At 39.0% G+C, this 25615-nt stretch overlaps 1 protein-coding gene and 1 non-coding gene across 4 annotated transcripts in view; one reads left to right on the forward strand and one right to left on the reverse strand.

Annotated features, from left to right (window-relative positions):
• Positions 1 to 25615, forward strand: part of GIPC2 (GIPC PDZ domain containing family member 2) — an 89425-nt gene that overhangs the window by 35950 nt on the left and 27860 nt on the right. For all 3 annotated transcript variants that reach the window (XM_042997652.1, XM_042997651.1, XM_042997653.1), the window contains exon 3: positions 9664 to 9844. In XM_042997652.1, coding sequence (XP_042853586.1) covers positions 9664 to 9844 — 181 coding nt within the window. The remainder of the gene's footprint in view (positions 1 to 9663; positions 9845 to 25615) is intronic.
• On the reverse strand, positions 1486 to 1589 carry LOC122241662. The gene has a single exon (XR_006221901.1). It is a non-coding gene; the product is annotated as a U6 spliceosomal RNA (small nuclear RNA).

The raw sequence follows: 25615 nt of genomic DNA on the forward strand, positions 1-25615 counted from the left end.
AGATGTGTCCCTCTTGGTGTACCACATGGGAAGGTGCATTATGTTAGCTTGCTTATGACCTTTGTCACTTACCTAAGGTATAGTGTCTGCCAGTCTTCATTGCAATGTTATATTTTCCTTTGTAATTAATATTTGTGGGGAGAAACTTTATTTTAAAAATATCATTTTCCTACTTGCACCTTACAGATTGAACATCTGTTGATTGATTTTTGCCTGAATTGATTTTTATTATAATGGTTTCAAAATGGTGAATTTTAAAAAATTCCATCATTTCTTATATATTTAAAACCTTCTGTTGAAAAAAAGTGGCATGTTTTTTTTTTGTTTGTTTTTTGTTTTTATCAGCATGGATACATGATTTCTCACTTAATGGGTTATAGTCCACAACTGTTGCTTATGCTCAGATTTTCTGAGATTTGGTCTGCCGGAATCTTTCAGCTGGCTTGTGTATCCTTTGACATGTCTCTGATCATTTATTAAGCAGTTCTTCTTCTCTGGCACAACAAGATGTTCTAGGTTCATCTTTTGTCTTTTCCCAAGCCTGGAATCAACCATTTTTTCATGGGGCTCTGGTTTTGCTTTTGGTGAGGATGGATATTTCAAAGTCAAGATCTGGATGCTAGTTAGACTCCTTCATGGTCACTGGAGTGTCCTTGTTTCTGGGTCTTTTCAGTGATGGGGTTAGAAAACCTATTTTAGAAGTAAATGGACTCAAAATTATGCCTCAAATTTTAATCCTGCCCCATAGGTTTTTTTTTTCCCTTGCCTTCCCCCATTAAAAAAAAAAAAAAAATATATATATATATATATACATATAATATGTTATATATATATATATATTTTTTTAAAAGTTGATTATGAGAGAGAGCATGAGTGGGGAAGGGGCAGAGACGGGGAGAGAGAATCCCAAGCAGGCTCTGCACTGTCAGTGTAGAGCCTGATGTGGGGTGCAAACCCACAAACCAGAAGATCATGATCTGAAACCAAGAGTTGATGTTCAACTGACTGAGTTGCCTGGGTGCCCCTATTAAAATACTTTTTAAAATAAAATATTTACTCATTTGCTCAGTCCTACAATATATGCAAAATAGTTTCAGGATTGCTATATCCATATTATGAAGAACCTATTAAGAGTTCAAGATTGGTATGCATGTACACACATGTACATACACAAAGTATTCTATTCAGGTTACTTGGAATGGGTTCTTTCCTGTCCCTTTCCCCATTAGGTGATGGTTATTCATTTGAAATACTATTGAATCCACTTCTCTTTGAATTGAGTTTTCTCCGCATCATGTTCTAATTTTTTCTGAAAAAATAAAATATTAAAATGATTCAAAAGTATATTAAAAGACGTTCAGAGATCTGTCACTTTCTCCTGGCCCTCTATCCCATTACTCATTTCTCCCACTCCTTATAAGTAATCATTTTCATTAATTTCTGGCTCACCCTTTCAATGTTTATTTTTGCTAAGATAAGCAGGAGAAAAAAATGAAACATTCCAAGAGTTTGTATGTCATTCTTGTGCAGGGACTGTGTTAATCTTTTCTATATAGTTCCAATTTTAGTATATATGCTAAAGTGAGTACTTGATATCCTTTCAGTAGTGGCTAGAAGTCCAAGTAGGTTAGAGTAGGACAGTGTGGTATAGATTGACAAGGGTAAGGAAGAAGGATTCCATGATCAGGGAGTGGTGATATATAGGAGCATGGACTTTAGAACTACACATGCCTGCTTTCAGTCTTAGTCCAACCACTTATTTACTTGGACAAATGATCTTTGATAAGTCATTAAGCTTCTCTGATCCTTCTCTCAAAAGGGAATATTAACACCTATTTCACAGGATTGTTGCAGGTATAAAGGAATGATCTATAAAAATCTGATACTGCTATTAAGTTATCAATTAGGAGTACTAACAAATCATCACATAATTAGATGAGCAGAGAACTGTATTTAATAGTACTACGTAGCTCTACATTTACACGGACTAAGAAGTTCACAGAGGTAAATGCCTGCCTTGAGAAACCATTCTCAGCCTAACTTTACACTTCAAGGAACTAGAAAAAGAACTAAATGAAACCCCAAGTTAGTAGATGGAAGGAAATAACAAATATTAGAGCAGAAATAGAGACTAAAAAGACAATGAAACAAAGAGCTGGTTCTTTGAAAAATAATTGACAGACCTTTAGCTAGACTCACAAAAAAGGACTCAAAATCAAATGAGAGATGTTACAGTGGAGCCATAGAAATGTAGAGGATAGTAAGAGACTGCTATGAACTATCCTATCTAACAAATTGGACAACGTAAGAAATGAGTAAATTCCTAGAAACCTACAACCTACCAAGACTGACGAAATAAAAAATCTGAACAGATGGATTCAGTCTCCTTGCTAGTCATCAAAAACTTCCCAACAAAAGCCCAGGACCAGATGGCTCCACTGGTGGATTCTACCAAGCCTTCAAAGAGAATAATTAATCCCAGTCCTTTTTAAACTCTTCCAAAAATTAGAGTGAACTCCTCCAAACTCCTTTTATGAAGCCAGAATTACCCTGATAGAAAAACCAGACAAGAATGCCCCAAGAAAAAGGCCAGTATTCCTAATACCATAAATACAAAAATCCTTAATATTAGCAAATCAAATTCAATATGTTAAAGGGATCATACATCATGGTCAAGTGGTATTTATTTCAGGGGTGATTAAACACCCATAAATCAGTGTGATATACCACATTAACAAAAGGATATAAACATTTTTTATCTCAATGGTTGAAGAAAAAACATTTGAAAGAATTCAAATGGTAAAAAAAAAAAAACAAAAACTCAACAAAGTGGTATAGAGGGAACATACCTCAACATCATAAAGGTCCTGTAGGACAAGCTCACAGCTAACATCATCCTTAAAGGAAAAACTTTCAGTTTTTCTCCACAAAGATCAGGAACAAGGCAAGCATGCTCTCTCTTGCCACTTCTATTCAACACAATATTGGAAGTTCTAGCCAGAGCAGTTAGGCCAGTAAAAGAAATAAAAGGCATCCAAATTGGAGAGGAAAAAGTAAATGGTCACTGCTTGAAGATGATATAGAAAACCTTAAAGACTTTATCCAGAAAACTGTTAGAAGTACTACAGTAAAGTTGCAGGATACAAAATTAATACACAAAAATCTTGCACTTTTATATGTGAATAATCTATCAGAAGAATCCATTCCATTTATAATTGTATCAAAAAGAATAAAATACCTGTGAGCAAATTTAACCAAGGGGAAAGACCAATAATTGAAAACTATAGGATGTAAGAAAGATACAAATGAAAAGCTATTTCATGTTCATGCCTTGGAAGAATTAATGTTGTTAAATGCTAACCAAAGCAATATTACAGAGTCAGTGTGATCCCTGTCAAAATTCCAATGGCACTTTTCACAGAAATACAATAGTCCTAAAATTCATATGAACTGTAGAAGACCTGGAATAGCTGAAGCAAGGTTGAGAAAGAACAAAGCTGGAGGCATCACACTCCCTGATTTCAAACTATATTACAAAGCTCTGGTAATTTAAAAAGTGTGGTATTGGCATAGAAACACTGATCACTATGGCAGAATACAGAGCCCAGAAATAAACTTTTGTGTATATAGTCAATTTATAATAAAGGAGCCAAGAATCTACAGTGGAGAAGGGATTCTCTTCAATAAATGGTGCTGGGAAAATTGGATAGCCATCTGCAAAAGAATGAAATTGGATCATTATCTCACATCATACACAAAAATTAATTCAGGATGGGCTAAAGACTTGAATTAAAACATGAAACCGCAGAACTCCTACAAGAAAACGTGGGGAGTAAGCTCCTTGACATAGGTTTTTGGTGATGAGTTTTGAATCTGAAAACAAGCAAAAGCAAACAAGTTGGACTATATCAAACTAAAAAAAGTCTAATAAAAAATGGGCAAAAAAGCTGAATAGACATTTTTCCAAAGAAGACCTAGATGACTACCAGATACATGAAAAGATTTTTTTTTGAAGTTTGTTTTGGGAGACTGCACGCATGAGTGGGGGAGGGACAGACAGGTAGGGGAGGGAGAATCCCAAGCCAACTCTGCACTGCCAGCATGGAGCCTGGAGGGGTGCTTGAACCCACGAACTGCAAGATCATGAACTGAAACCAAGAGTTGGACGCTTAACCGACTGAGCCACCCAGGTGCCCCCATGAAAAGATGTTCTAGGTTATTAATCATCAGGGAAATGCAAGTCAAAACCACAATGAGCTACCACCTCCACCTGTTAGAATGGCTATTACCAAAAAGACTAAAAATAACAAATGTTGATGAGGATGGTACGTTAAGGGAACCCTTGTATACTGTTGATAGGAATGTAGCATGCAGTCACTATAGAAAACAATATGGAGTTTTCTTTAAAAAATTAAAAAACTACCATACAATTCAGCAATTCCACTTCTGGTATTTATCTGAAGAAAATGAAAACACTAATTTGGAAAGATAAATACACCATGCCTTTGTGTATGGTGTTCATTGCAGCTTTACAGTAGTCAAGATACAGAAGCAACCTAAGTGTCCATCAGTTGATAAATGGATAAAGATGTATGTGTATATACACACAATGGAGCATTAGTATTAGCTGTATAAAAGAATTAAATCTTCCCAGTTTTGGCGGTATAGATGGACCTTAGGGCATTATGGTAAGTGAAATGTCAGACCTATACTGTAGGATCTATGTTGAATCTAAAACATTTATGTGATTTCTTAAATTTGAATTAAAGTATGGTGTGGTTTTCACAGGTAAAACTTCTTGGGTAAAAGACAACAGACTTAAATATTTGTGATTTTAGCATCCAAGCCTAGATTTCCCAGAACCAGAGCATATAAATAACCTTATCAGAAAATTCAGAGTATACTTAAAACTAGAAATTCCCAGAATGGTTTAGGACTGGTTGGCAAACACTTATACAGAGGGACAGGTGCTAAATATTCTAGGCTTTGTCATAATTTAGGGTCATGCAGTCTGTGGGTGCAACGTCTGTTTGAAGCCCAGTTCTTTTTGTTGTGTTCTTTTCATCAGTAATCATTGTACCTTGGTATCCTCATTTGTTAACGGAATGAGGCTTGTTGTGAGGACTAAGTGAAATAACTGTTTATAATTAAGAATGTTACATTATCATGAGCATAGTCTGAGGACAGTGTTAGGATCAGCAGCACAGATCTCAAAATTGCTGACCGTGGCAGCAGGGTGTGCAGCTCAAACAACCTTGAATGTGATACCTAAGATTTTGAGGAGGGTGGGATGCTGCCCTAGAGTTCTGGTGTCTGTGATTAGCAGGTTTTATAAGTATATGCGATGAAATAACGGAGAATAATAATTCTCTGAGGTGGCTAGGATCCTCTGAGTTTAATAATGCTGTAAATCCTATCTTTTAAAAATTTGTCTTCTCTGCTTTTTTGCAGTATCAAGATGAGATAAAACCAGATTAGACAAAGTTTTAAGTGTTACAGAGGATATTAAGTGACTCACTAAATATAAGCATGGCATTAATATCTTTTTTCCATCCTTTGTGTTCGAGTAGCATTTTTAGCAAGATTACTAATCTCTGTCGTGTTATAATATGATTATCAAAGCATATATTCCAGAAACTTGTCTCAATTACTACCTCATTCTTTATTTTATGAACTTAAGAGGCTAAAGCTTAGGTAACCCACAATGTCTATAATCTGTGTCTTCCACTTCTGTATTCACCTTATGGTGTTCAGGTTTCTTACACCGATTTTCCTGTCTCTTCATCCCAGATCCTTATCTGCTACTTCTGATTATTTACCTGTGCTTTGATGTTTTTCTTGCCCACCTGGATTCTCGCCTTGCTACTTGGACTTCTGGTAACTGCCTTTCCTCCTTCTGTCTAGACACTCTTCTAGTGACTTCTGTGACTACTCCTAGGCCCAAGACAGTGTAGATTTTTGTTCCTCTGACCTTTAATTTATTAGTAAGATTTATGCATGTCTGTAAAGTTTTTCATTTAATTTTATATACTACGTATTAATAAAACTGTGACAAGTCTTAACATGTGATAGGACACTGAAATTTGTGTGTTGTTCAAAGGAAAAAAAATAGGTTCAGAAGGTATGAAGAGATAGATGAGAGTAAAATTTAAGAAGGCAATATTTATGTATAGATTTTCACACTCTCTAATGGCTTAAGAATGGGTAGATAACAGGATATTTAATAGTTTTTTTTGTTTCTTTAGACTCTAGTCTTCTTAAAAATCTTGTTTATTTTTCTGTGACCTTTTAGAAATTCCAGTTGTACTTAGTGGTTGCTGTGGTTACTCTTAATTCTGTTAACTTGTAATGTTAATATGGACCCCTAATAAAACAGTGTCAGATTATAAATTTCTCATTTATTTTATAATTGATTATTCGTAATGATAATGAGCTCTGAATTGGTATTATTTCACTTGCATAAAGCATATTAATAGTTACTATTATAATGAACATAGCATTGTTCTTAAAATTTGGGGGTGAAATAGAAGCCTATTGTGAATTTTGGTATATAGTAATAAAACTTAAAAATGCCCAACCTTCCCAGGTTACCCTTTTACAATTTTCTTTTTTCTAATGATAATTATAGAGATGCTGGGGTACATGAGTTTTGCTCTTAACTCTTAGATGCAGTGATCATACTGTGGATTCAGAAGAAGTTATTACTCCACTTGGTAAGAGTAGGGAATGCATATGATTTTTTTTTTAAATATGAAATTTATTGCCAAATTGGTTTCCATACAACACCCAGTGCTCATCCCAACAGGTGCCCTCCTCAATGCTCATCCCCCCATCAACCCTCCCTCCCACCCCCCATCAACCCTCAGTTTATTTTCAGTCTTTGAGTCTCTTATGGTTTGCCTCCCTCCCTAACTTTTTTTCCCCCCTCCCCCTCCCCCATGGTCTTCTGTCAAGTTTCTCAGGATCCACATAAGAGTGAAAACATATGGTATCTGTCTTTCTCTGTATGACTTATTTCACTTAGCATAACAGTCTCCAGTTCCATCCATGTTGCTACAAAAGGCCATATTTCATTCTTTCTCCTTGCCAAGTAGTATCCCATTGTATGTATAAACCACATCTTCTTTATCCATTCATCAGTGGATGGACATTTAGGCTCTTTCCATAATTTGGCTATTGTTGAAAGTGCTGCTATAAACATTGGGGTACAAGTGCCCCTATGCATCAGCACTCCTGTATCCCTTGGGTAAATTCCTAGCAGTGCTACTGCTGGGTCATAGGGTAGATCTATTTTTAATTTTTTGAGGAACCTCCACACTGTTTTCCGGGGTGGCTGTATCAGTTTGTATTCCCACCAACGGTGCAAGAAGGTTCCTGTTTCTCTACATCCTCTCCAGCGTCTATAGTCTCCTGACTTGTTCATTTTGGCCACTCTGACTGGCGTGAGGTGATATCTGAGTGTGGTTTTGATTTGTATTTCCCTGATGAGGAGTGACATGAGCATCTTTCCATGTGCCTGTTGGCCATCTGGATGTCTTCTTTAGAGAAGTGTCTATTCATGTTTTCTGCCCATTTCTTCACTGGATTATTTGTTTTTGGGTGTGGAGTTTGGGGAGTTCTTTATAGATTTTGGATACTAGCCCTTTGTCCGATATGTCATTTGCAAATATCTTTTCCCATTCCGTTGGTTGCCTTTTACTTTTGTTGATTGTTTCCTTTGCAGTGCAAAGATAAAAAGCTTCATGAGGTCCCAATAGTTCATTTTTGCTTTTAATTCCCTTGCGTTTGGAGATGTGTCAAGTAAGAAATCGCTGAGGCTGAGGTCAGAGAGGTTTTTTCCTGCTTTCTTCTCTAGGATTTTGATGGTTTCGTGTCTCACATTCAGGTCCTTCATCCATTTTGAGTTTATTTTTGTGACTGGTGTAAGAAAGTGGTCTAGTTTCATTCTTCTGCATGTTGCTGTCCAGTTCTCCCAGCACTATTTGTTAGAGACTGTCTTTTTTCCATTGGATATTCTTTCTTGCTTTGTCAAAGATTAGTTAGCCATACTTTTGTGGGTCCAATTCTGGAGTCTCTATTCCATTGGTCTATGTGTCTGTTCTTGTGCCAATACCAAGCTGTGTTGATGATCACAGCTTTGTTGTAGAGGCTAAAGTCTGGGATTGTGATGCCTCCTGCTTTGGTCTTCTTCTTCAATATTACTTTGGCTATTTAGGGTCTTTTGTGGTTCCATACAAATTTTAGGGTTGCTTGCTCTAGCTTCGGGAAGATTGCTGGTGCAATTTTGATTGGGATTGCGTTGAATGTGTAGATGGCTTTGGGTAGTATTGACATTTTAACAATATTATTTCAATCTATGAGCACAGAATTTTTCCATTTCTTTGTATCTTCTTCAATTTCCTTCATAAGCTTTCTATAGTTTTCAGCATACAGATCTTTTACATCTTTGGTTAGGTTTATTCCTAGGTATTTTATGATTCTTGGTGCAATTGTGAATGGGATCAGTTTGTTTGTCTTTTGGTTGCTTCATTATTAGTGTATAAGAATGAAACTGGTTTCTGTACATTAATTTTGTATCCTGTGACTTTGCTGAATTAATGTGTCAGTTCTAGCAGACTTTTGGTGGAGTCTATCAGGTTTTCCATGTAGAGTATCATGGCATCTGCAAAAAGTGAAAGCTTGACTTCATATTTGCCAATTTTGATGCCTTTGATTTCCTTTTGTTGTCTGATTGCTGATGCTAGCACTTCCAACACTATGTTAAACAACAGTGGTGAGAGTGGACATCCTTGTGGTGTTCCTGATCTCGGGGAAAGCTCTCAGTTTTTCCCCATTGAGGATGATATTAGCTGTGGGCTTTTCATAAATGGCTTTTATGATGTTTAAGTATTTTCCTTCTATCTCGACTTTCTCAAGGGTTTTTATTAAGAAAGGATGCTGAATTTTGTCAAATGCTTTTTCTGCATCGATTGACAGGACCATATGGTTCTTATCTTTTCTCTTATTAATGTGATGTATCACATTGATTTGTGAATGTTGAACCAGACCTGCAGCCCAGGAATGAATCCCACTTGATCATGGTGAATAATTCTTTTTATATGCTGTTGAATTCGATTTGCTAGTATCTTGTTGAGAATTTTTACATCCATATTCATCAGGGATACTGGCCTATAGTTCTCTTTTTTTGCTGGGTGTCTGGTTTGGGAATCAAAGTAATGCTGGCTTCATAGAATGAGTCTGGAAGTTTTCCTTCCCTTCCTATTTTTTGGAACAAATCTTTCCAAGCTTCAATTTTTCAGTCTATGGTCTGAGGCTCTGCTAAAGGTTGTTGAAATTAAATGAGATGGCAAATGTAAAGTGCTTAGTTTAGAGCTCAGCATATGTAACAACACTTACTATAGAAGCAGGAGAGTAACACCTTAATGATTCTTAGGGGAGTAACCCAGAGGATTTGAGGAGAAGTTTCTTGGAGGAGGTATGATGACTGATGGAGCAGAATTCTGAATGAGGTATGGTGGTTGTCCTTTGTTGCCTGGTCTTTATCTTTAACTGAGCATTAAGCTGCATTGTGAATATGTCAATACGTATAATGTCTCAGGGGCATAAAAAGCAATGTTATACAGTTCCATTTTGTATTAAGTGTTATCCTTAATTTTCTTTCAGAGAATTAAAGATGGTAGCCTAATTGACTCCATTAAAACCATCTGTGTGGGGGATCATATTGAATCCATAAATGGAGAAGATATCATTGGGTGGCGTCACTATGATGTTGCTAAAAAGTTAAAGGAATTAAAAAAAGATGAACCCTTTACCTTGAAGTTAATAGAACCTAAGAAGGCATTTGGTAAGTTTGGGTGTGTGTATGTGTGTGAAGTGTTCCCTTCCCTGGCTTGTCTTTCTAAGGGTAGTGAGCACTGAGATGTGGTGCCATGTAATTTAGTATATCCATTAAGGATATAGAGAATGAGAGCACTACTTATAAGGGAAACAACTATTCAAGGAGAAAGAATTGCCTAAAAGGACATTTTCTGAAAGACCTTTGGAGTTACAAAGTCTGATGTCGAGTGACTTTGTGGCTGTTCCAGACCGTAAGAACGGCACATTGTAATACATTCATCTTGCTGAGGAGTAAAATTTTTGACTGGGCTCTCTAAGCCATAACTATTGTCCGTGGACCTTAACAGCAAAAACTTTTAGTTACACACAGAATTGGTATTTAAAATAGTTATCTAGTCTATTTTAAAGACTTCCTTCAATACTTTTTCACCATTAGCATTTTGAATTTGGCAGCATGGGATGGTATGAAATTACTTCCACTTTGGTGTGACATCTGTACTTGCTTGGTTTTAGCCATGGCAGCTGTGTTCCAACTGTTCAAACCCCTAGGGCTATCTCATCTACAGGAAAATGTGCCAGCTTCTCCTGACTATCCAGCACTATTTTAATAAGCCAAATGACGGCCTCTGGTGTTCATCAGTGTTGAAATATCTTTAGCAGAATCATTCTAGGCTGCCCTTACTCATCCATGGCCCCACCCAACTTCTGTTTTTCCCTTTGCTCACAGAACATAAATATTCCTTATAGTTTGCTTCTAATGGATATTTTCTCAGGGCAGTAAATAAAAATGATGGGAGAATGCAGTGGGTCTGGGGAATTACATTTCCCCTCCCTTAACAAGTAAGCGACAGATACTATCCATATGGAAGTGGAAATTCTTCTCTGCTTCCTAGCGATTCTGTGCCATTTAATAGAAATACGGTGTAGGTTATATTACTTGTGGGAGCGGGGTTACATAGATGTAAGAAAAGAATGTCTTGCACTGAGCAATGTACAGAATTAGTGAACCACTATATTGTATACCTGAAACTAATATAACACTGTATGTTAACTATACTGGAATTAAAATAACTTAAACAAACAAACATTGGGGGTGGGGGGAAAGAATCCCTTATTCCAGTGCTGCTCCTGGAAGGACCATCCTAGGAGACCATGCTATCGATACTGTGATTCTGTGTGGTGTGCAACCAAGCTTCTGAGTACACTTGTCACAGAGGAAGGCGGGCACACTCAGGTTTCTGTCCACCTCCTTGTGAACTGGCTTTGTTTGCTACCCAGTTCCCCAGATCATAACCTATAAACTGATTGGATATAAGCAGTTTGATTTTAGACTTTTCATAAATCAGTTCTTCTCTTAGTACAACTCAAGGAATATAATTTTTTCCTACATTTGTCTCTAGCACATAATCTGTTTTTCAGAATTAATCTCTATTTTTACCTATTGTCTGCATTGAAATCTTGTGGTCCCTGTATCTTTGTAGAAAGTTGCTGATATACATTAACTTGGATGCTTGGTTGATATTAGTCTTAGATGTTACAGAGGTCATTGTATTTAGCTATTATTGCTCCATGATTTGATTTTTTCCCTTTCAATACCAGAGACACATGTATAGATGGATAAACCCCCACACTGCCTTATGTGCTAGCTACTATTGAACCTGCTCTCTATTGCTCCTATGAATTCCATGTACACATTTGAGGACACTGGGTAGGATTTTCCTAGCGGGGGTATATTATTTCTGTATCCCAAATTCTGGTGGTGCTGTGGTTAGGACATGTGGTTAGGACATGTAGAAATTGATTTTGGAGTAATGATAGGTTTTATTTTCCAAAGTTACTGTGGCAGCTTAACTCTACTTAAATCTGCTGATCAATATGCATTATCTCCTCTGGGTTGGTACTTGACTTTGGGCCATAGCCTGGGGGTTTTTCTCTGAGAAATAGGCCTTGCTACTCTGTCCTTCAGCCTTTAATTTTGCTGCTTTTGCCTCTGCGATAAAGGCAGTAGTAGTTGTTTCTTTTCTTTGACTTCATCCCAGTGCTTGGTGCTTTTCCCAGAAGGGAGTATACATCAAGAGGTACTTAGGGGATCTAGCTTCCCCCAGTTCTCTTGGTTCTGATCTTATTTTTTGCTGTTTCCTTCTATCCTGGATCTTATAGCATTGTCATTGATGGATTGATTCAGATTCATTGTCCTTCATGATTATCTGACTTTGTTGTCTTGGATTCCCACAGAAGAAAAGGCCACTGTAGGTGAGGCAGAACGTTCTCATCTCTGTGATCAGATAGGCTGCCTAGGCTGAAGTGAAGTCATTTCTAGGATTATACTGAAAGCTGTCGAAATAGCCATACACTCTAGTATTTTGATGTTTGCCTACCAACTTCCCTAAAGATTTATCCTGGGGAGGCATGTGGACTGGGTTCCAGAATGCAAGGAGGAAGAGTGCAGTTGGCTGCTTTGCAATGGTGTAATAAAGATGATGAATGCAACTTTCAGACATGGATGGGGGAATCCTTACGCCTGCTCCCATTTTCATAGGTCCACCACATCCCACTTATGGGGGCCATTATATGTGCCAAGATTCTTTGAGAGCTACAGAATAAACACTTCCTAGTTTATTGAAAACCCATTTTGTTTGTTTTTTTTAGAAGACTATCAGGTCTCAGAAACAGGCTGTGTCAGTCAAGCCTTGGGAAGGTCGGGAGCTAAGGCCATTTCAGGGATGTTTGAACCAGGCACCTTTCATGGCACTGAATTAACTCCCTTTAGGTATTTCCTATCTTCATGTTTATCCACTGAGGATTCAGATTCCTCAGAGAGGGAGGGACACTGATTAAGTCATGTTCCATCTTGATAGTGAGGAAGGCAGTCTTACATGATCAGTAGGCCCACTAAAATCATGCAGGACAGGAGGGAGAGGTTTCCTTTTGGGTAGGAAAAAGTAGCAGATGTTCATTTTGCCATTTCTCCTAAGTTATTACCTTGTTTAGTGGAGTGTGTTGGTTTTCTCTTGACTTTGAATCTGACCGTGCCCATGCATGATACTATGAGGCTGGGTGTGTAGAATGGATATGGAGGGGGGTGCCTGGGTGGCTCAGTCTGTAAAGCATTTGACTCTTGATCTCAGCTCAGATCTCAATCTCAGGGTCGTGAATTCAGGCCCTGTGTTGGCTCCAGGCTGGGTGTGACGCCTACTTAAAAAAAAGAATGGATGTGGAGGGAGGCAGGATATTGTCAATTGGCTTTGCATGTCTAGTCTTAAGGATTTTTTTTTTTTTTTTTTTAATTTTAAGTAATCTTTACACCCAGCATGAGGCTTGCTCAAATTTAACACCCTGAGATCAGGACTCTCATGCTCTACCAACTGAGCCAGACAGGCACCCTGCATCAAGCTTTCTTTTAGGGAAAGGGTGAAAGCGACATTCTTAGTGCTGGTCACCAGATTTGGAAAGGACAACAATCCAGATTTGGACTATACTTCTGAGAAGATCTTTCATTTATCTCCCACAGATAACTTAAGAATCTGCTGTGTTCTGGGAACTCCATTAGGCACAGTGGATACTAAGAAAGAAGGCTATAATTCTTACCTTTTGAGGAGTTCACAGTTTAGCAGGAGGCTGTTATTCAGTGAATTTTGCCCCCTAAAATTCATGTGTTGAAATCCTAATCTCCACTACCTCAAAATGTAACTGTATTTTGAGATAAGGTCTTTAAGGAGGTAATTAAATTAAAATGAGATCATTAGGGTGAGCCCTGATCCAATATGACTGGTATAAGAAGAGGAAATTTGGACATAAATACACATAGTGAGAGAATACCATGTGACCATGAAGATCTCTACGAGTCAAGAAGAGTGGTCTTAGAAGAAAGCAACCTTGGTGTTGGCTTGATCTCGGACTTTTCTAGAACTGAGAAAATGATTTCTTATGTTTAAGATAGGTGGTCTTTTGTACTTGCCCTAGGAAACTAACACAGAAGCCAATAGGCTTAAAAAAAAAAAAATCACAGTGCAAATTCTTTGACTATAGCAGTATGGGCTCCCTAGTAATCTAGAAGGTACAGGTGGGGTATCTTAGCTGTCCTTTGGCCTTGGGTATATGGCAAGAACATCCTGATGTTTTCATTCAATAGATGTTTGATCAGTTAGTACATGTTGGTCTTAGGATATTAATCGCTGATATAGTTTCTTGAGAGTCCACTGTATTCCATCACGATATTACCTGCTTGGTCTGTCTGTGAATAAGATCTAATTCTTACCTTTAAGAAGCTCAGATCTAGTGGGAAGAGATGGATATGAAAAGAAAGAAATCCAATAGAGTGTTAGAGGTGCTAACATGTATTGGAGGCATAAAAGTGGGAGACATCAGGTCTACCTAAGAGTTGAGGAAAAGCTTTCTGGAGAAAGGATTTGAGCTGAATCTTAAAAGAGGTGTGCTCAGTAAACAAATTAGGATAGGTTGTCCCAGGGAGTGAGAATACAATAAGGGTGCGGAGGCATGGGGCAGTATCCTATGTTTGGGAATAAGCATGTATGTCAGTGTGATTCCAATAGAGGTTATAGGTGGTTGTGTGGCAAGAGACAAAGCTCAAGGGTCAGTAGAGACCAAATAATCAAGACCCTTATATGTGAAGATAAAGAGTGGGCAATGAAGGGGCTTAAGCAGGAGAGTGACATGATGAGACTTGGCTTTTAGACAGTTTGGAGACTGTGTCAAAGCGGGGGGTGGTTTATGAGATAGTGGTCAACGAAATCCATGAAGATTCTATTGTGTAGGTTGCAGAGAGAGAAGGTGAAATCCTGAATTAAGGTAGTACCGGTAGGTATGGAGATGAGAAATGGTTCCGAGGAATAGACAGTGGCGTGCTGGAGCCATTTGTGCACATCTCTCCCAAACTCCACATTTAGTGACATCATTTACATCACAGACATAGAAAAGTGCTGCAAATCAGGACTTTTTTTTTTTTTTTTTTTTAAGCTTGGAGAGCTGATGGTTAAACATTTATCTGTGTACTAGTGAATATTAAGGTAGAATTGGCAACTCATTGTAGAGGTAAAAGATATTGTAAATGATGACCCACAGATGTGGCTTGGGTGAGGGATTGTAGTGCCATTCTTTAAGATGAGGAAAACTGGAAGAGAAACAGATTTGGGTGAGAAGATAGGGAAGAGAGACTGTACTTACAGTATAATTTTGGGCCTGAGGAATTTGAAACTTGTGGGAAAATTTAGTTGGCAATGTGTAAGAGGTAGACAGGTGTTGAGAACTGGAGCCTCGGGGATGGGATTTAGGAGTAATTTCAAGCTGTGGAAATCCCATCACTCAGAGTAGTAAGAGAAAAAGATCAAACCTAGAGCTGTGGGGTAAGCCCAGCCTTTCCGGAGTAGAGAGAGGAGGGGCCAGCACAGTGAGGAATGGCCAGACTTGGAGGAGACAGCTTTTGGATGCCCTTTCCCTAAGCACTCAAGAGCCCAGTACTTGTCCCAAGAGCAGATGCTCCACTGCAGCTTTTCCTGAGTTGGCGGTGGGGCTCTGAGGGGGAGCTAAAGGCTATTTTAAGACACACCCTCAGATTCTCCTGTGTTGATCAGAGTTTAAATCACTGTTCATCCAGTGGATCTCAACCAGTATGTTTAAAATACCAAGTAGGGGCACCTGGGTGGCTCAGTCTGTTAAGTGTCGGACTTCCACTCAGGTCATGATCTCAGGGTTTGTGAGTTTGAGTCCTGAATTGGGTTCTCTGCTGTTAGAGTAGAGCCTGCTTTGGATTCTCTGTCCTCTTCCATTTGCCACTCCCCTGCTCATTTTCTATCTTGGTCTGTCTCTTTCAAAAATAAACATTACAAAAAAAACCCAAAACACAAAGTAGAATAGAATCGGAAACTTCATAGTCCTTTGTGCCTAGTAAGGGTAGGTTACACTGTACGTGTCAGTTACGTTTTGTATATTTGTGTTTCAATTATGTATATATTTGTAATTGTGTTATGTGTATTTGTCACTGTGGGTCATAGCAAAAAAGTGATAAAAATGGAAGCCACTGGTTTAAATGATTCCCTTGTTAAAAATTTGTAGCTTGAGAAATCTTTCCCATACCTAACATGGTTTCTCCTGGTCAGCTGCTTTCTGATCCAAATTTTTCTCCTTCTAGCCATGAGTTGATGGCAGCCTTCCCAGTCCTTATCAAGTATCGGGTGGAATGTCTCTAGTGATATTTTTTTTAGGGCATGGCTCACTTCCTTTCCCTTTTTGCCAATGAAAAGGAACATGTCTCCACAATGAGCTCAACACTGCAGGGTTTGCCCTGTAAACCTAGACTTTCCCAAGGCTGTGAAAACCCACTCTTCCATTTAGCTGGCTCTAAGACTAGACTAGTTCAACTGGTTTGTTTCCTGTGCGGCCTTTTAGCTGCAGAAAAATAACTGTTAAATCTCTGAAACTTTGGTTGTTTTACTTGGATGATTCTCTATGTATCCCAGAGAAGTTCTTTAATTTGTAATTGTTGCCCTTTATGGAAAGATGTTTGTGGAAGAAGGCCTGAAGTGTTTTTTGTAAATTGTTTTCAAAATCAGAAAGGGAGTTAAAAGAAAAAGTGTACCTCCTAAAGCATTAATAGTCTTTGCTTTGGGGTTAGATTTTGTAACAGATCTCCGGGCTATGTCTTCTTTTAGAGGCTTCATTTCTGTGCTATGTGTCTATCAGAATAGGATGTTCAGTATGTGAAGTACGTCTGAGTCCTTTGAGTCATTCACAGCTGGAAAACTCGGACCTCATCTGTGTGATTCAGCTTCACTGATGTGCTCCTTTTCAAAGACTAAGTCTATTTGATATTAAGAGAGAAACTTTGGCTTTTAAGTTTTAGATGACTTTTTAGATAGTATTTTTTAAGTGTTTGAAATGTCTATTTTTCATGCTATTTCTAGTGAAAAAGTTTCAACCAACAAGTGCTTTTAGTGCCTTTTCATGTATACTGAATTCTACAAAACATACTGGGGAATATAAAAGTTACTGAAGAGAAAGTACAAGTAATTAAGTATATAGACTGTCACGTTTGGACTGTGTGATCATGTGGCATTGGATTAAACTTTGTGACTTGGTTTCTTCATACAAAAAGTGAAAATGATAATAGTATTTATCCTATCAGGCCACTGCGAAGGTTAAATGATTAAATACATGAAAAAAGAACAGAACAGTCCCTGACACCTAGTAAGTATTCAATATAAGTTTTATTACTATTCTTATGAAGGTGGAACCTTTCTGTAAGGGGTGATTTTAGGAACAAGACAAACACATGTGAAACTTGAAAAGTAATGGAGATGAGTTGGTGATTAGCACGTTATTTGTTGGGAACTCTGGCACGGTTCCAGATCTCGAAAAGACCGACGATGATATCCTATCTCCTATCAGTGAGATACATCTGTATTTCCTTATAGTAGCTGCCTGCCATTCACTTTTCTAAGTACTTTCTATGTTGGAAATCACTTAATCCTTTCAACCATGCTAGAAGATGAAGCAGTTTGTCCAAGGTTTTAGACTAGTGAGTGATGGAGGCAGCCTTCTAACCCATGCAGTGAGCCTTCAGAGCCAGCTTTCTAACAACTGTTGCAGATACGTTTGTATGTTTGCTGTCCTCAAGGAGCTTCCAATTGATAGGAGGCAGATATATTAAGAATCAAGTAATTCTATTAATAGCAGTAAGGTACCATTTATTGAAGGCTTATAGGAAGCAATAAAGAGCATAGACTGAGACAAATTGCTTGGGTTTAATTCCTATCTCTGCTGCTTGTTATCTATGTGATTTTGGACCATGTACTCCCTCTGTTCCTGTTTACTTATCTATAAAGCCTTGTGAGGATTAGATGAGTTAATATATGTAAAGTACTTAGAATAGTGCTTGGCACATAGTGCTACATAAATGTAAGTCATTACTAATAGGACTGTTATGGCCTGATTTAATCATCATGCCATTCCTGAGAGAGTTTTTCAGATAAGTAAACTGAGACTTTGGGCAGTTAAATACCTTGCTGAGGTCACCCAACGGTGGATGGGGAGTGCAAGTACAGTACTCCATTCCTGTTTGCTCCTGAGGCTTGTATTAACATTGGATGTTACTGCCTTTCTAGAATACAACACAAGCCAGGGTATGTGCTAGAAAAACATTTAAAGTGCAGTTCGGCTGAGAGCTGACTGTCCATGACTGGGAAGGGTTCTAAAGCTTTGAGAGTGATGGGGGCTGGGAGAAATGGTAAGATTGGGAAGGAACTTCCCCAAAGAGAAAGCCATGGTTTTTGGTAGGTTCCACCAGAATCAGGGACCAGGGTCCTATTTCCATGTAACTCCCCATAAGAGGTGACAGGATGCCTGATAGAGTTCCATAGGATATTAGAGACTTAAGAACTGTGGCCTTGTGGGGCACCTAGGTGGTGGCTCAGCTGGTTGAAAATCCAGCTTTGGCTCGGGGCATAATTCTGCGGTTGGTGAGTTCAAGCCCCTCATCGGGCTTGCTACTGTCAGTGGAGAGCCTGCTTCAGATCCATCATCCCCCTCTGTCCCTCCTGCTTGTGTGCTCGCTATCTAAAAACAAAAACAAAAGAACCTTCCAAAGAACAAAACTGTAGCCTTGCAGGCTTGAGGTCAAGATTGCCCTGTGTCCTGGGCTTAGGCTACAAGTGGACATACTGACTTGGACATAGTTTCAGACTGTAGGGTTTTTGTTGGACTGAGCCCATTCGTAGCCCTCTTGATGCTCAGAGAGGGAAGAGAGACTTCAAAAACAAAGCTAAGGCTCGGTTTCTCACCAGGCCTCTGGAATGAGGGGCTCCGAATCCTGTTCAATCTGACCTTTCTTATACCCAAAATTGTGGAGTAAAATTTTAAATCCGCTTCAGAAATTTAAATTGATGTTCAGAGAAGGGAAAGGTAGGTAGGTGAAATCTTCCTAGGGAAGATTTGCATTTGAACTTGGTCTTGGTAGATGGGAGGAAAAGTATAGACAGGATTTTCTGTGGGAAGTGTTGAGAACAGTGAAGAGCCTGGGCTTGTAGGAACTGCAGCAAATCAGGCTGCAGAAGCAGTTCTGGGTTATTATAAGAAGAGCTCCAAAAACTAGGTGGGGAATCTGAGCTTGTTTTTGAGGGAGAGAGGGAGTCCTTTAGGTATTAGAACTGAAGAATGACATGAAATAGATTTTGGGGATTTAAGCCTGAAAATCAATGTGGCTGGATTTTATAGAGAAGAAACTGTATAGGAGGCTGCAGCAGCAGTCTGGGAGTAAATAAGGGCTGGGATTAGGGGCAGCAGTAGGGATTTGAAGGAGAGAAAGAAGCCTGAGTAATATTGCCAAGGCAAACATGGTTGTCAGGAGTTGGATTGATGCTGCTTAAAGGAGGAGAGAAGAGAAAGTTCAGAAGAAACAAATGTCACTCCCAAGATGTCTATCCTTGGAGCCTGTGTAATAAGAGTGATGACTGGAAATGAGGCAGTTTGGATGTAGAATTGGTTTGAGGGAAAGTTAGGGAGAGATGTTCAGTTTTAGATACTTTGCATTTTATCTGACAGTGGCACTCGTGTGTGTGTGTGTGTGTGTGTGTTTGTGTGTGTGTATGTATATATGTGTATACGTATATACATACATAGGTATATACACGTATTATATATATATATGTGTGTGTGTGTGTGTGTGTGTGTGTGTGTGTGTGTGTGTACACAGGCAAAGGCTTAAGGTCTTCACAATGATAAATTTAGGGGGTAGAACATGCCGCTTAATCATCTTTTTATGTCACAGAATTTGTTCTGCCCTTCTATCTAGCTGGATGTTGGTTTGACATTTGCCGCTAAGATACTATGGGAGAAGATAAATAAAGAGCCAAATTCTCTTTTGTGGGGTGTGGCAGATGTGTTGAATACTGAGTGTAACTGATAAATGCGTTTTCAGCGTAAGACTTAGCTGGATAAAGACCCAAGCTAAATACGCACTCTTTTATTGTAGTTGTAAACTCTCCTTAAAAGAAAATTTATTAAATGCTGACATTTTTAATTGGGAAAAGTGAAATTACAATCTATAGTATTAAGAACTTTGTAATCCCAAGGCACTTACTTTGAACAGAGATTGGTTTCTTAGAACTATAATGTTTCAGGAACACTTGGAATTAATAACTGTGAATAAAAGACAGATTAAGTTTTCAACTGTTCTTAAGCTTAGTCCTAGCACTGTAGGAGGAAGGGGGCAAAAATGCTACAATGTAAGTGGCTTCCTTAATATGGCTGCACAGTATGAATATAATGTAATTTATTAGAGTGGTGCCTGGGTGGCTCAGTCGGTTAAGCACCCGACTCTTGGTTTTAGCTTAGGTCACAATCTCACAGTTCGTGAGTTCAAGCCCCACATCGGGCTCTGTGCTGATGGCATAGAACCTGCTTGGGATTTTCTTTCTTCCTCTATCGCTGTTTCTCCCTCGCTCTCTCTCTCAAAATAAATAAACTTAAAAATTTCTTTTAATAAAAAAAGTAACTTATTAGAAAAACAGCGATTATACCAACACATATTCTGTGGAGTATTTTTACAATGGGAGTTGTCAGATCCATTATCCTATAATTATATAATTATATAAAAATATAAAATATATATATATAATTATATATAATAAGGAGGTTATTTCTTTTGTGTATGGAAAATGATTAATGATGTATTAAGTGAAAAGACAGACTACAAAACAATGTGTGGTAATATCCTATTTCTGTAAAACTTTTTTTTTAATGTTTATTTGAGAGACAGTGTGAGCTGGGGAGGGGCAGAGATAGAGTGAGAGAGAGACAGAGACAGAGAATCCCAAGCAGCCTCCCCGCAGTCAGCACAGCCCACTGCAGGCTATGTGTGAGATGGCCTGAGCCGAAATCAAGAGTTGGACAGTCTGCTGACTGAGCCACTCAGGGGCTCCTGTAACAACTAAGAAAAATGACTTACAGCATATGTATATTGAAACTTAATAGTTTTTTAGGTGGTGAGTTTATGAGTGACTTCTTTCTTTAGGCTTCTTGTGTTCTTTGCATTTTTAATATAAAATTAATATACTAACTTTTATAGCCAGAAAACAATTATTTGGAAAAAGAGGCTAGCATTTCTAGGCTAAGAAGTAGAGAAACTGAGTCATTCTACTTAGTGGCTTCATAATTTTTAACTATATGATTATTCCCATTAAAAAAATTTTTTTTGAAATTTATTTTTGAAAGAGAAGGAGACAGAGTGTGAGTGGGTGAGGGGCAGAGAGAGAGAGAGAGCGCGCGTGCACACACACACAGAATCCAAAGCAGGCTTCAGACTCCAAGCTGTTAGCACGGAACCCGACGTGGGGCTCGAACTCATGAACTGTGAGATCATGACCTGAGCTGAAGTTGGACACAACCTACTGAGCTGCCCAGGTGCCCCTGATTATTCTCATTTTAAACCATTTTCTTTAATATTATAAATGGTTCTGTGTTAGAAATGTAGAATATTCCATTATATCACTTCTTTAAACTGTTAAGCTTGTTTTTGTAACACTTTTCATATCTTTTCAAAGACTAGTAGAAAATATGTAGTAAACCAATAATAAAAGTGAAGAATACCTCTTGATTTTTTGAATTCTCTGGTAAAATCATGCTGTGGAATAAATAAGTTTAAAAGGGTACAAATATTTTATCCACTTAAAAATTTTTTTTCCCTCCTATGCAGGAGTCCAGAGGTTTATAATCTTTTTTGTAACACAGTCCCCTCTGTATTAAAGCTACAAACTTTCTTCAAGGCGTGCGTTAACTTTTGCCTGTAATTTCAAGGAGTTCTAAAAATAGAGCTGAGTTTTTCTCAAATGATGTCTTTTTATTTTTTATTTTGAGAGAGGGCACAAGTGAGTGAGGGGCTGAGAGAGAGAAGCAGGGCTCACCTGGGGCTGGAGCTCATGATCGCGGTGGGGGGCTCGAGCAGGTCTTGAACTCAAGAGTTGTGAGATCATGACCTGAGCCAGGTCAGATGCTTAACCACTGAACCACCCAGGCACCCTCAAATGACATCTTAACTAAAGAATAAGATTTCAGGTACAGTTATTCCATTTCCCACACTTATCATGCACTGTATAGTCTCCTCCCTCAAAGGAACAGTTACAAGAGCAACTGTGTGTGTGTGTGTGTGTGTGTGTGTGTGTGTGTGTGTGTGTGTGTGTGTGTGTGTTTTGTGGTGTTGGTTCATTGTTGCCAGCTCCTTTGATCCAGTAGACAATGATGCGTTGTGCATGTGGCATCCACTTATCTTTTTGTCTTTTTAAAAAATGTTTATTTTTTTTTAGAGAGTGAGCACAAGCTGGGGAGAGGGGCAGAGGGCGAGGGAGAGAATCCCAAGCAGGCTCCACATTCACTGCAGAGCCCAATGTGGGGCTCCATCCCACGACCCTGGGATCATGACCTGAGCTGAAATCAAGAGTTGGATGCTCAACCAATGGAGCCATCTAGGTGCCCCAACTTGTCTTTTTTAAATGTACCCCAGCACCCTACCAGCTGAATTTAAAAAACAAAATAAAAACTCATGGCCATTCTAAAGGAGTCTGAGAAATGTTGGTGCAAGGAAGAGCACATGGAAAAAGGGAATGTACAGTTACATTTTTATATTTTGGAACACAAGCTAGATTTTATGTCAGCTGTTCTGAGAAGTGTGTGTGCAGGCATGTGTGTGTTAGGGGTGGGAATAGGGTAGGGAGCTCTTGAACTGTTTATAGACAGGTCTGTTTGTGTATGTCCAAGCATTGGAAGGCCTTTTTAGAAATTGCTTCACTGCTTAGACAGAATTCTGTATTGTGAGATCTCTTTCAGTTGGCAACAGTGGAAAACCTTACCAAACTGACTTGTGCAGAAAAGGGCATCTTATAAATCAACTGTCCATGAGGGGTGCTGGCATTAGCAAAGCTCCGTGTAGGGGCTGTACAGTGTGATCAAGACCCAGTTTCTTGCTCTTTCTTCTTTGCTGCCCGAGGCATCAGCTTCATTATTCCTATATTATCTTAAGGTTAGCTCCACATTCTGTCCCGAAATGGAGGTCAGCAACTACTGAGACTGTGTGCTTCCTTATTCATTGCAGAACAGAAAAGGAGCATGTCCTTGTCTCAGAATTTCTAGCAAAAGTCCTTAGATTCATTCTGCCTTAACTGACTTTGGTCACATCATCATCTCTGAAACAGTCATTTGTGATGAGGGGAATCTGATAAGTTGGCCCATCCCTGAAGCTGAGAGCAGTCAGCTTCCCCTGAACCACAGTGACCCTCAAATGATCGCTGGTACTGAGAAGGCAACCAATGGAATGGATACTGGAGGGCCTCCACTGCTGAATGCCTCCATGAGAGGTTGGGTTTAAACTCAGCCACTTTGGAGAATCTGAGTGGAACAATGGGAGGGAGGGTCATGTGTTATTTCCATGCTCCTGTAAATTGAAGGGGGAAAATCATAGTTTTATGGAAAAGATTAAATAGAATAAAAAGGAGACCTCTATTTGAAGTGACAAGTCTCTGAATACTGTCAGAAAACCAATGCAAGTGTTTCTGATGGGGAGAGAGTTTTGGGAAGAGATTTCTCCTCCCCAGGTTGAAATGTACCAGCAGAAACCTTCTATGATATGAGCCAGGCCACTGGGCTGACCAAGTATTATACATTAGCTGTGTGAATGCTTAAAACAACACCATATTTAGGTGGTGGTCTTTTATGGATGAGGACTTGTTCCCTGTGAACAGAAGAGCTGGGATTTGAACTCAGGTTTTCTGATTCTGAACTCTACCTTGTTCACTGAGTAAGTGTTAGATGTAGCTGTGTCTGTCTGTACCCATCTCCTGTTGAAATCCTGGCTTTGGTCTTCCTTATGAAAGTGATGATCCATGCTGTAGGCCAACTAGAGCCCTCATGGGACCAGAACAGGACCTTGTTCTGCAGACATGAGGAGAATGCCCATTTCACCACCTTGTCACTCTGTGTCAGTTGGGGATCTAAGCCATGTTGTATGTGCCCCTCCTGAAAACAGGGCTATAGTTTTTGTTAGCCTCTTATTTCTCCAGAGGTCAGGGTCGAACTAGAGGTAGACATCTGTCTTCTCTGCTTCCTCATTCCTCCACTTCATGGTATAGCAGAGACTGGAGGGTGGGCTAATTATTGAAAATGCCCATTAAAATGGGGTATCATAAAGAATGATACTAGTGTGTATAAATATCTTATTTAAAAATGTATACATTCTTTTACTGTTTTTGTTTTTGGTTTTTTTTTGATGTAAAAATCCCTTTGAGTAGAGGACACAGTTTGGAGTTCTGTGAGGTCTTACATAATTACAATCTTCATGCATATCTGTGGGTTCTGGTTCATTTTAAAAAACTAGATATGTGAAATGCTGGATGTTTATTTTTTTTTATTTTTTATTAAAAAAAAATTTTTTTTTTTAACATTTATTTATTTTGAGACAGAGAGAGACAGAGCATGAACGGGGGAGGGGCAGAGAGAGAGGGAGGCACAGAACCGGAAGCAGGCTCCAGGCTCTGAGCCATCAGCCCAGAGCCCGACGCGGGGCTTGAACTCATGGAACATGAGATTGTGACCTGAGCCGAAGTCGGACGCTTAACCGACTGAGCCACCCAGGCGCCCCAAAATGCTGGCTGTTTAAAAATATTTTTCCTAATCTCCTAGTGTTGTCTTGCTTACATCTATTTTTTTTTTTTTTTTTTTTTTTTTTTTTTTTTTTTTTTTTTTTTTTTTTTTTTTTGCATCTGCCCTCATGGAATCTTTCCAAAGCTGTTAACCTACTTTTCCTCACAATAACTCCTTGGTTCACACTTACTTCATCAGTGCATGTACTTTTAAATTAAATTACATAATTAGAGTAACAGATACAATTGCCACAAAATGGGCTTGGGAACAAGTGTGACTGCTTCTTGGTGACCTCCTTCTCAACTATGGGAGCAGCTGTGTAACCACAGCTGTGTGTGTCCTGTGGTCTACGTCATCTGCAGCAGGTGGGTAGTCTGTATGCTTCACAGGAGTGAGGAGCCCTGAATCTAGCAAATCCAGCCAGCTGCAGGCTGGCTACTAGTGTCTACTGGACGAACTGCGTCTCTCTCTGCACTCAGTCCCAAGAGAGGTCTCATGTAAACTTGTTCATGGGAAGTGTGAAGTGACTGACTTAGGGCTTGGCCTCATTAGTTAGACATGCTTAGGCCGGCTTGCCAAAAGTAGGCCAGACGAGAAACTTTCACAGTCTTCAAAACATTCAGCACAGAAGGACAGAACTTGTTTTTTTCTCCTGCGGGTAAACAGGACCATCCTGTTTTCATGTATGAACTGGTGATTTATGTCCCTGAATCATAGGATCATAGAGAAACATGGCTTCTGTTTCCTTAGCTGTAAAAGCTGCCTTTCAGGAGGTTGGTCCAAGCCAGAACTTAAAATTTAATATTTGGTGCCACCGAGTGGTTGGTTTTGAGATAACTACCTTAATGGAGAAGGATGGTTTGACAAATAATGACTTAAAAACGGGTGAATTGGCAGAGCACAAAGGATTTTTAGGACAATGATTACATGCTATCGGAGCAACTGGGTGGCTCAGTCACCTGAACGTCTGACTTCAGCTCAGGTTGTGATCTCACGGTTTGTGAGTTCGAGCCCCACATTGGGCTTGCTGCTGTCAGCACAGAGCCCACTTCGGATCCTCTGTCCCCATCTCTCTCTACCCCTCCTCTGCTTGCACTCTCTCTGCCAAAAATAAATAAACATTAAAAAAAATTGT

The sequence above is a fragment of the Panthera tigris genome, chromosome C1 (assembly GCF_018350195.1).
Source record: "Panthera tigris isolate Pti1 chromosome C1, P.tigris_Pti1_mat1.1, whole genome shotgun sequence".
Taxonomy (NCBI): domain Eukaryota; kingdom Metazoa; phylum Chordata; class Mammalia; order Carnivora; family Felidae; genus Panthera; species Panthera tigris.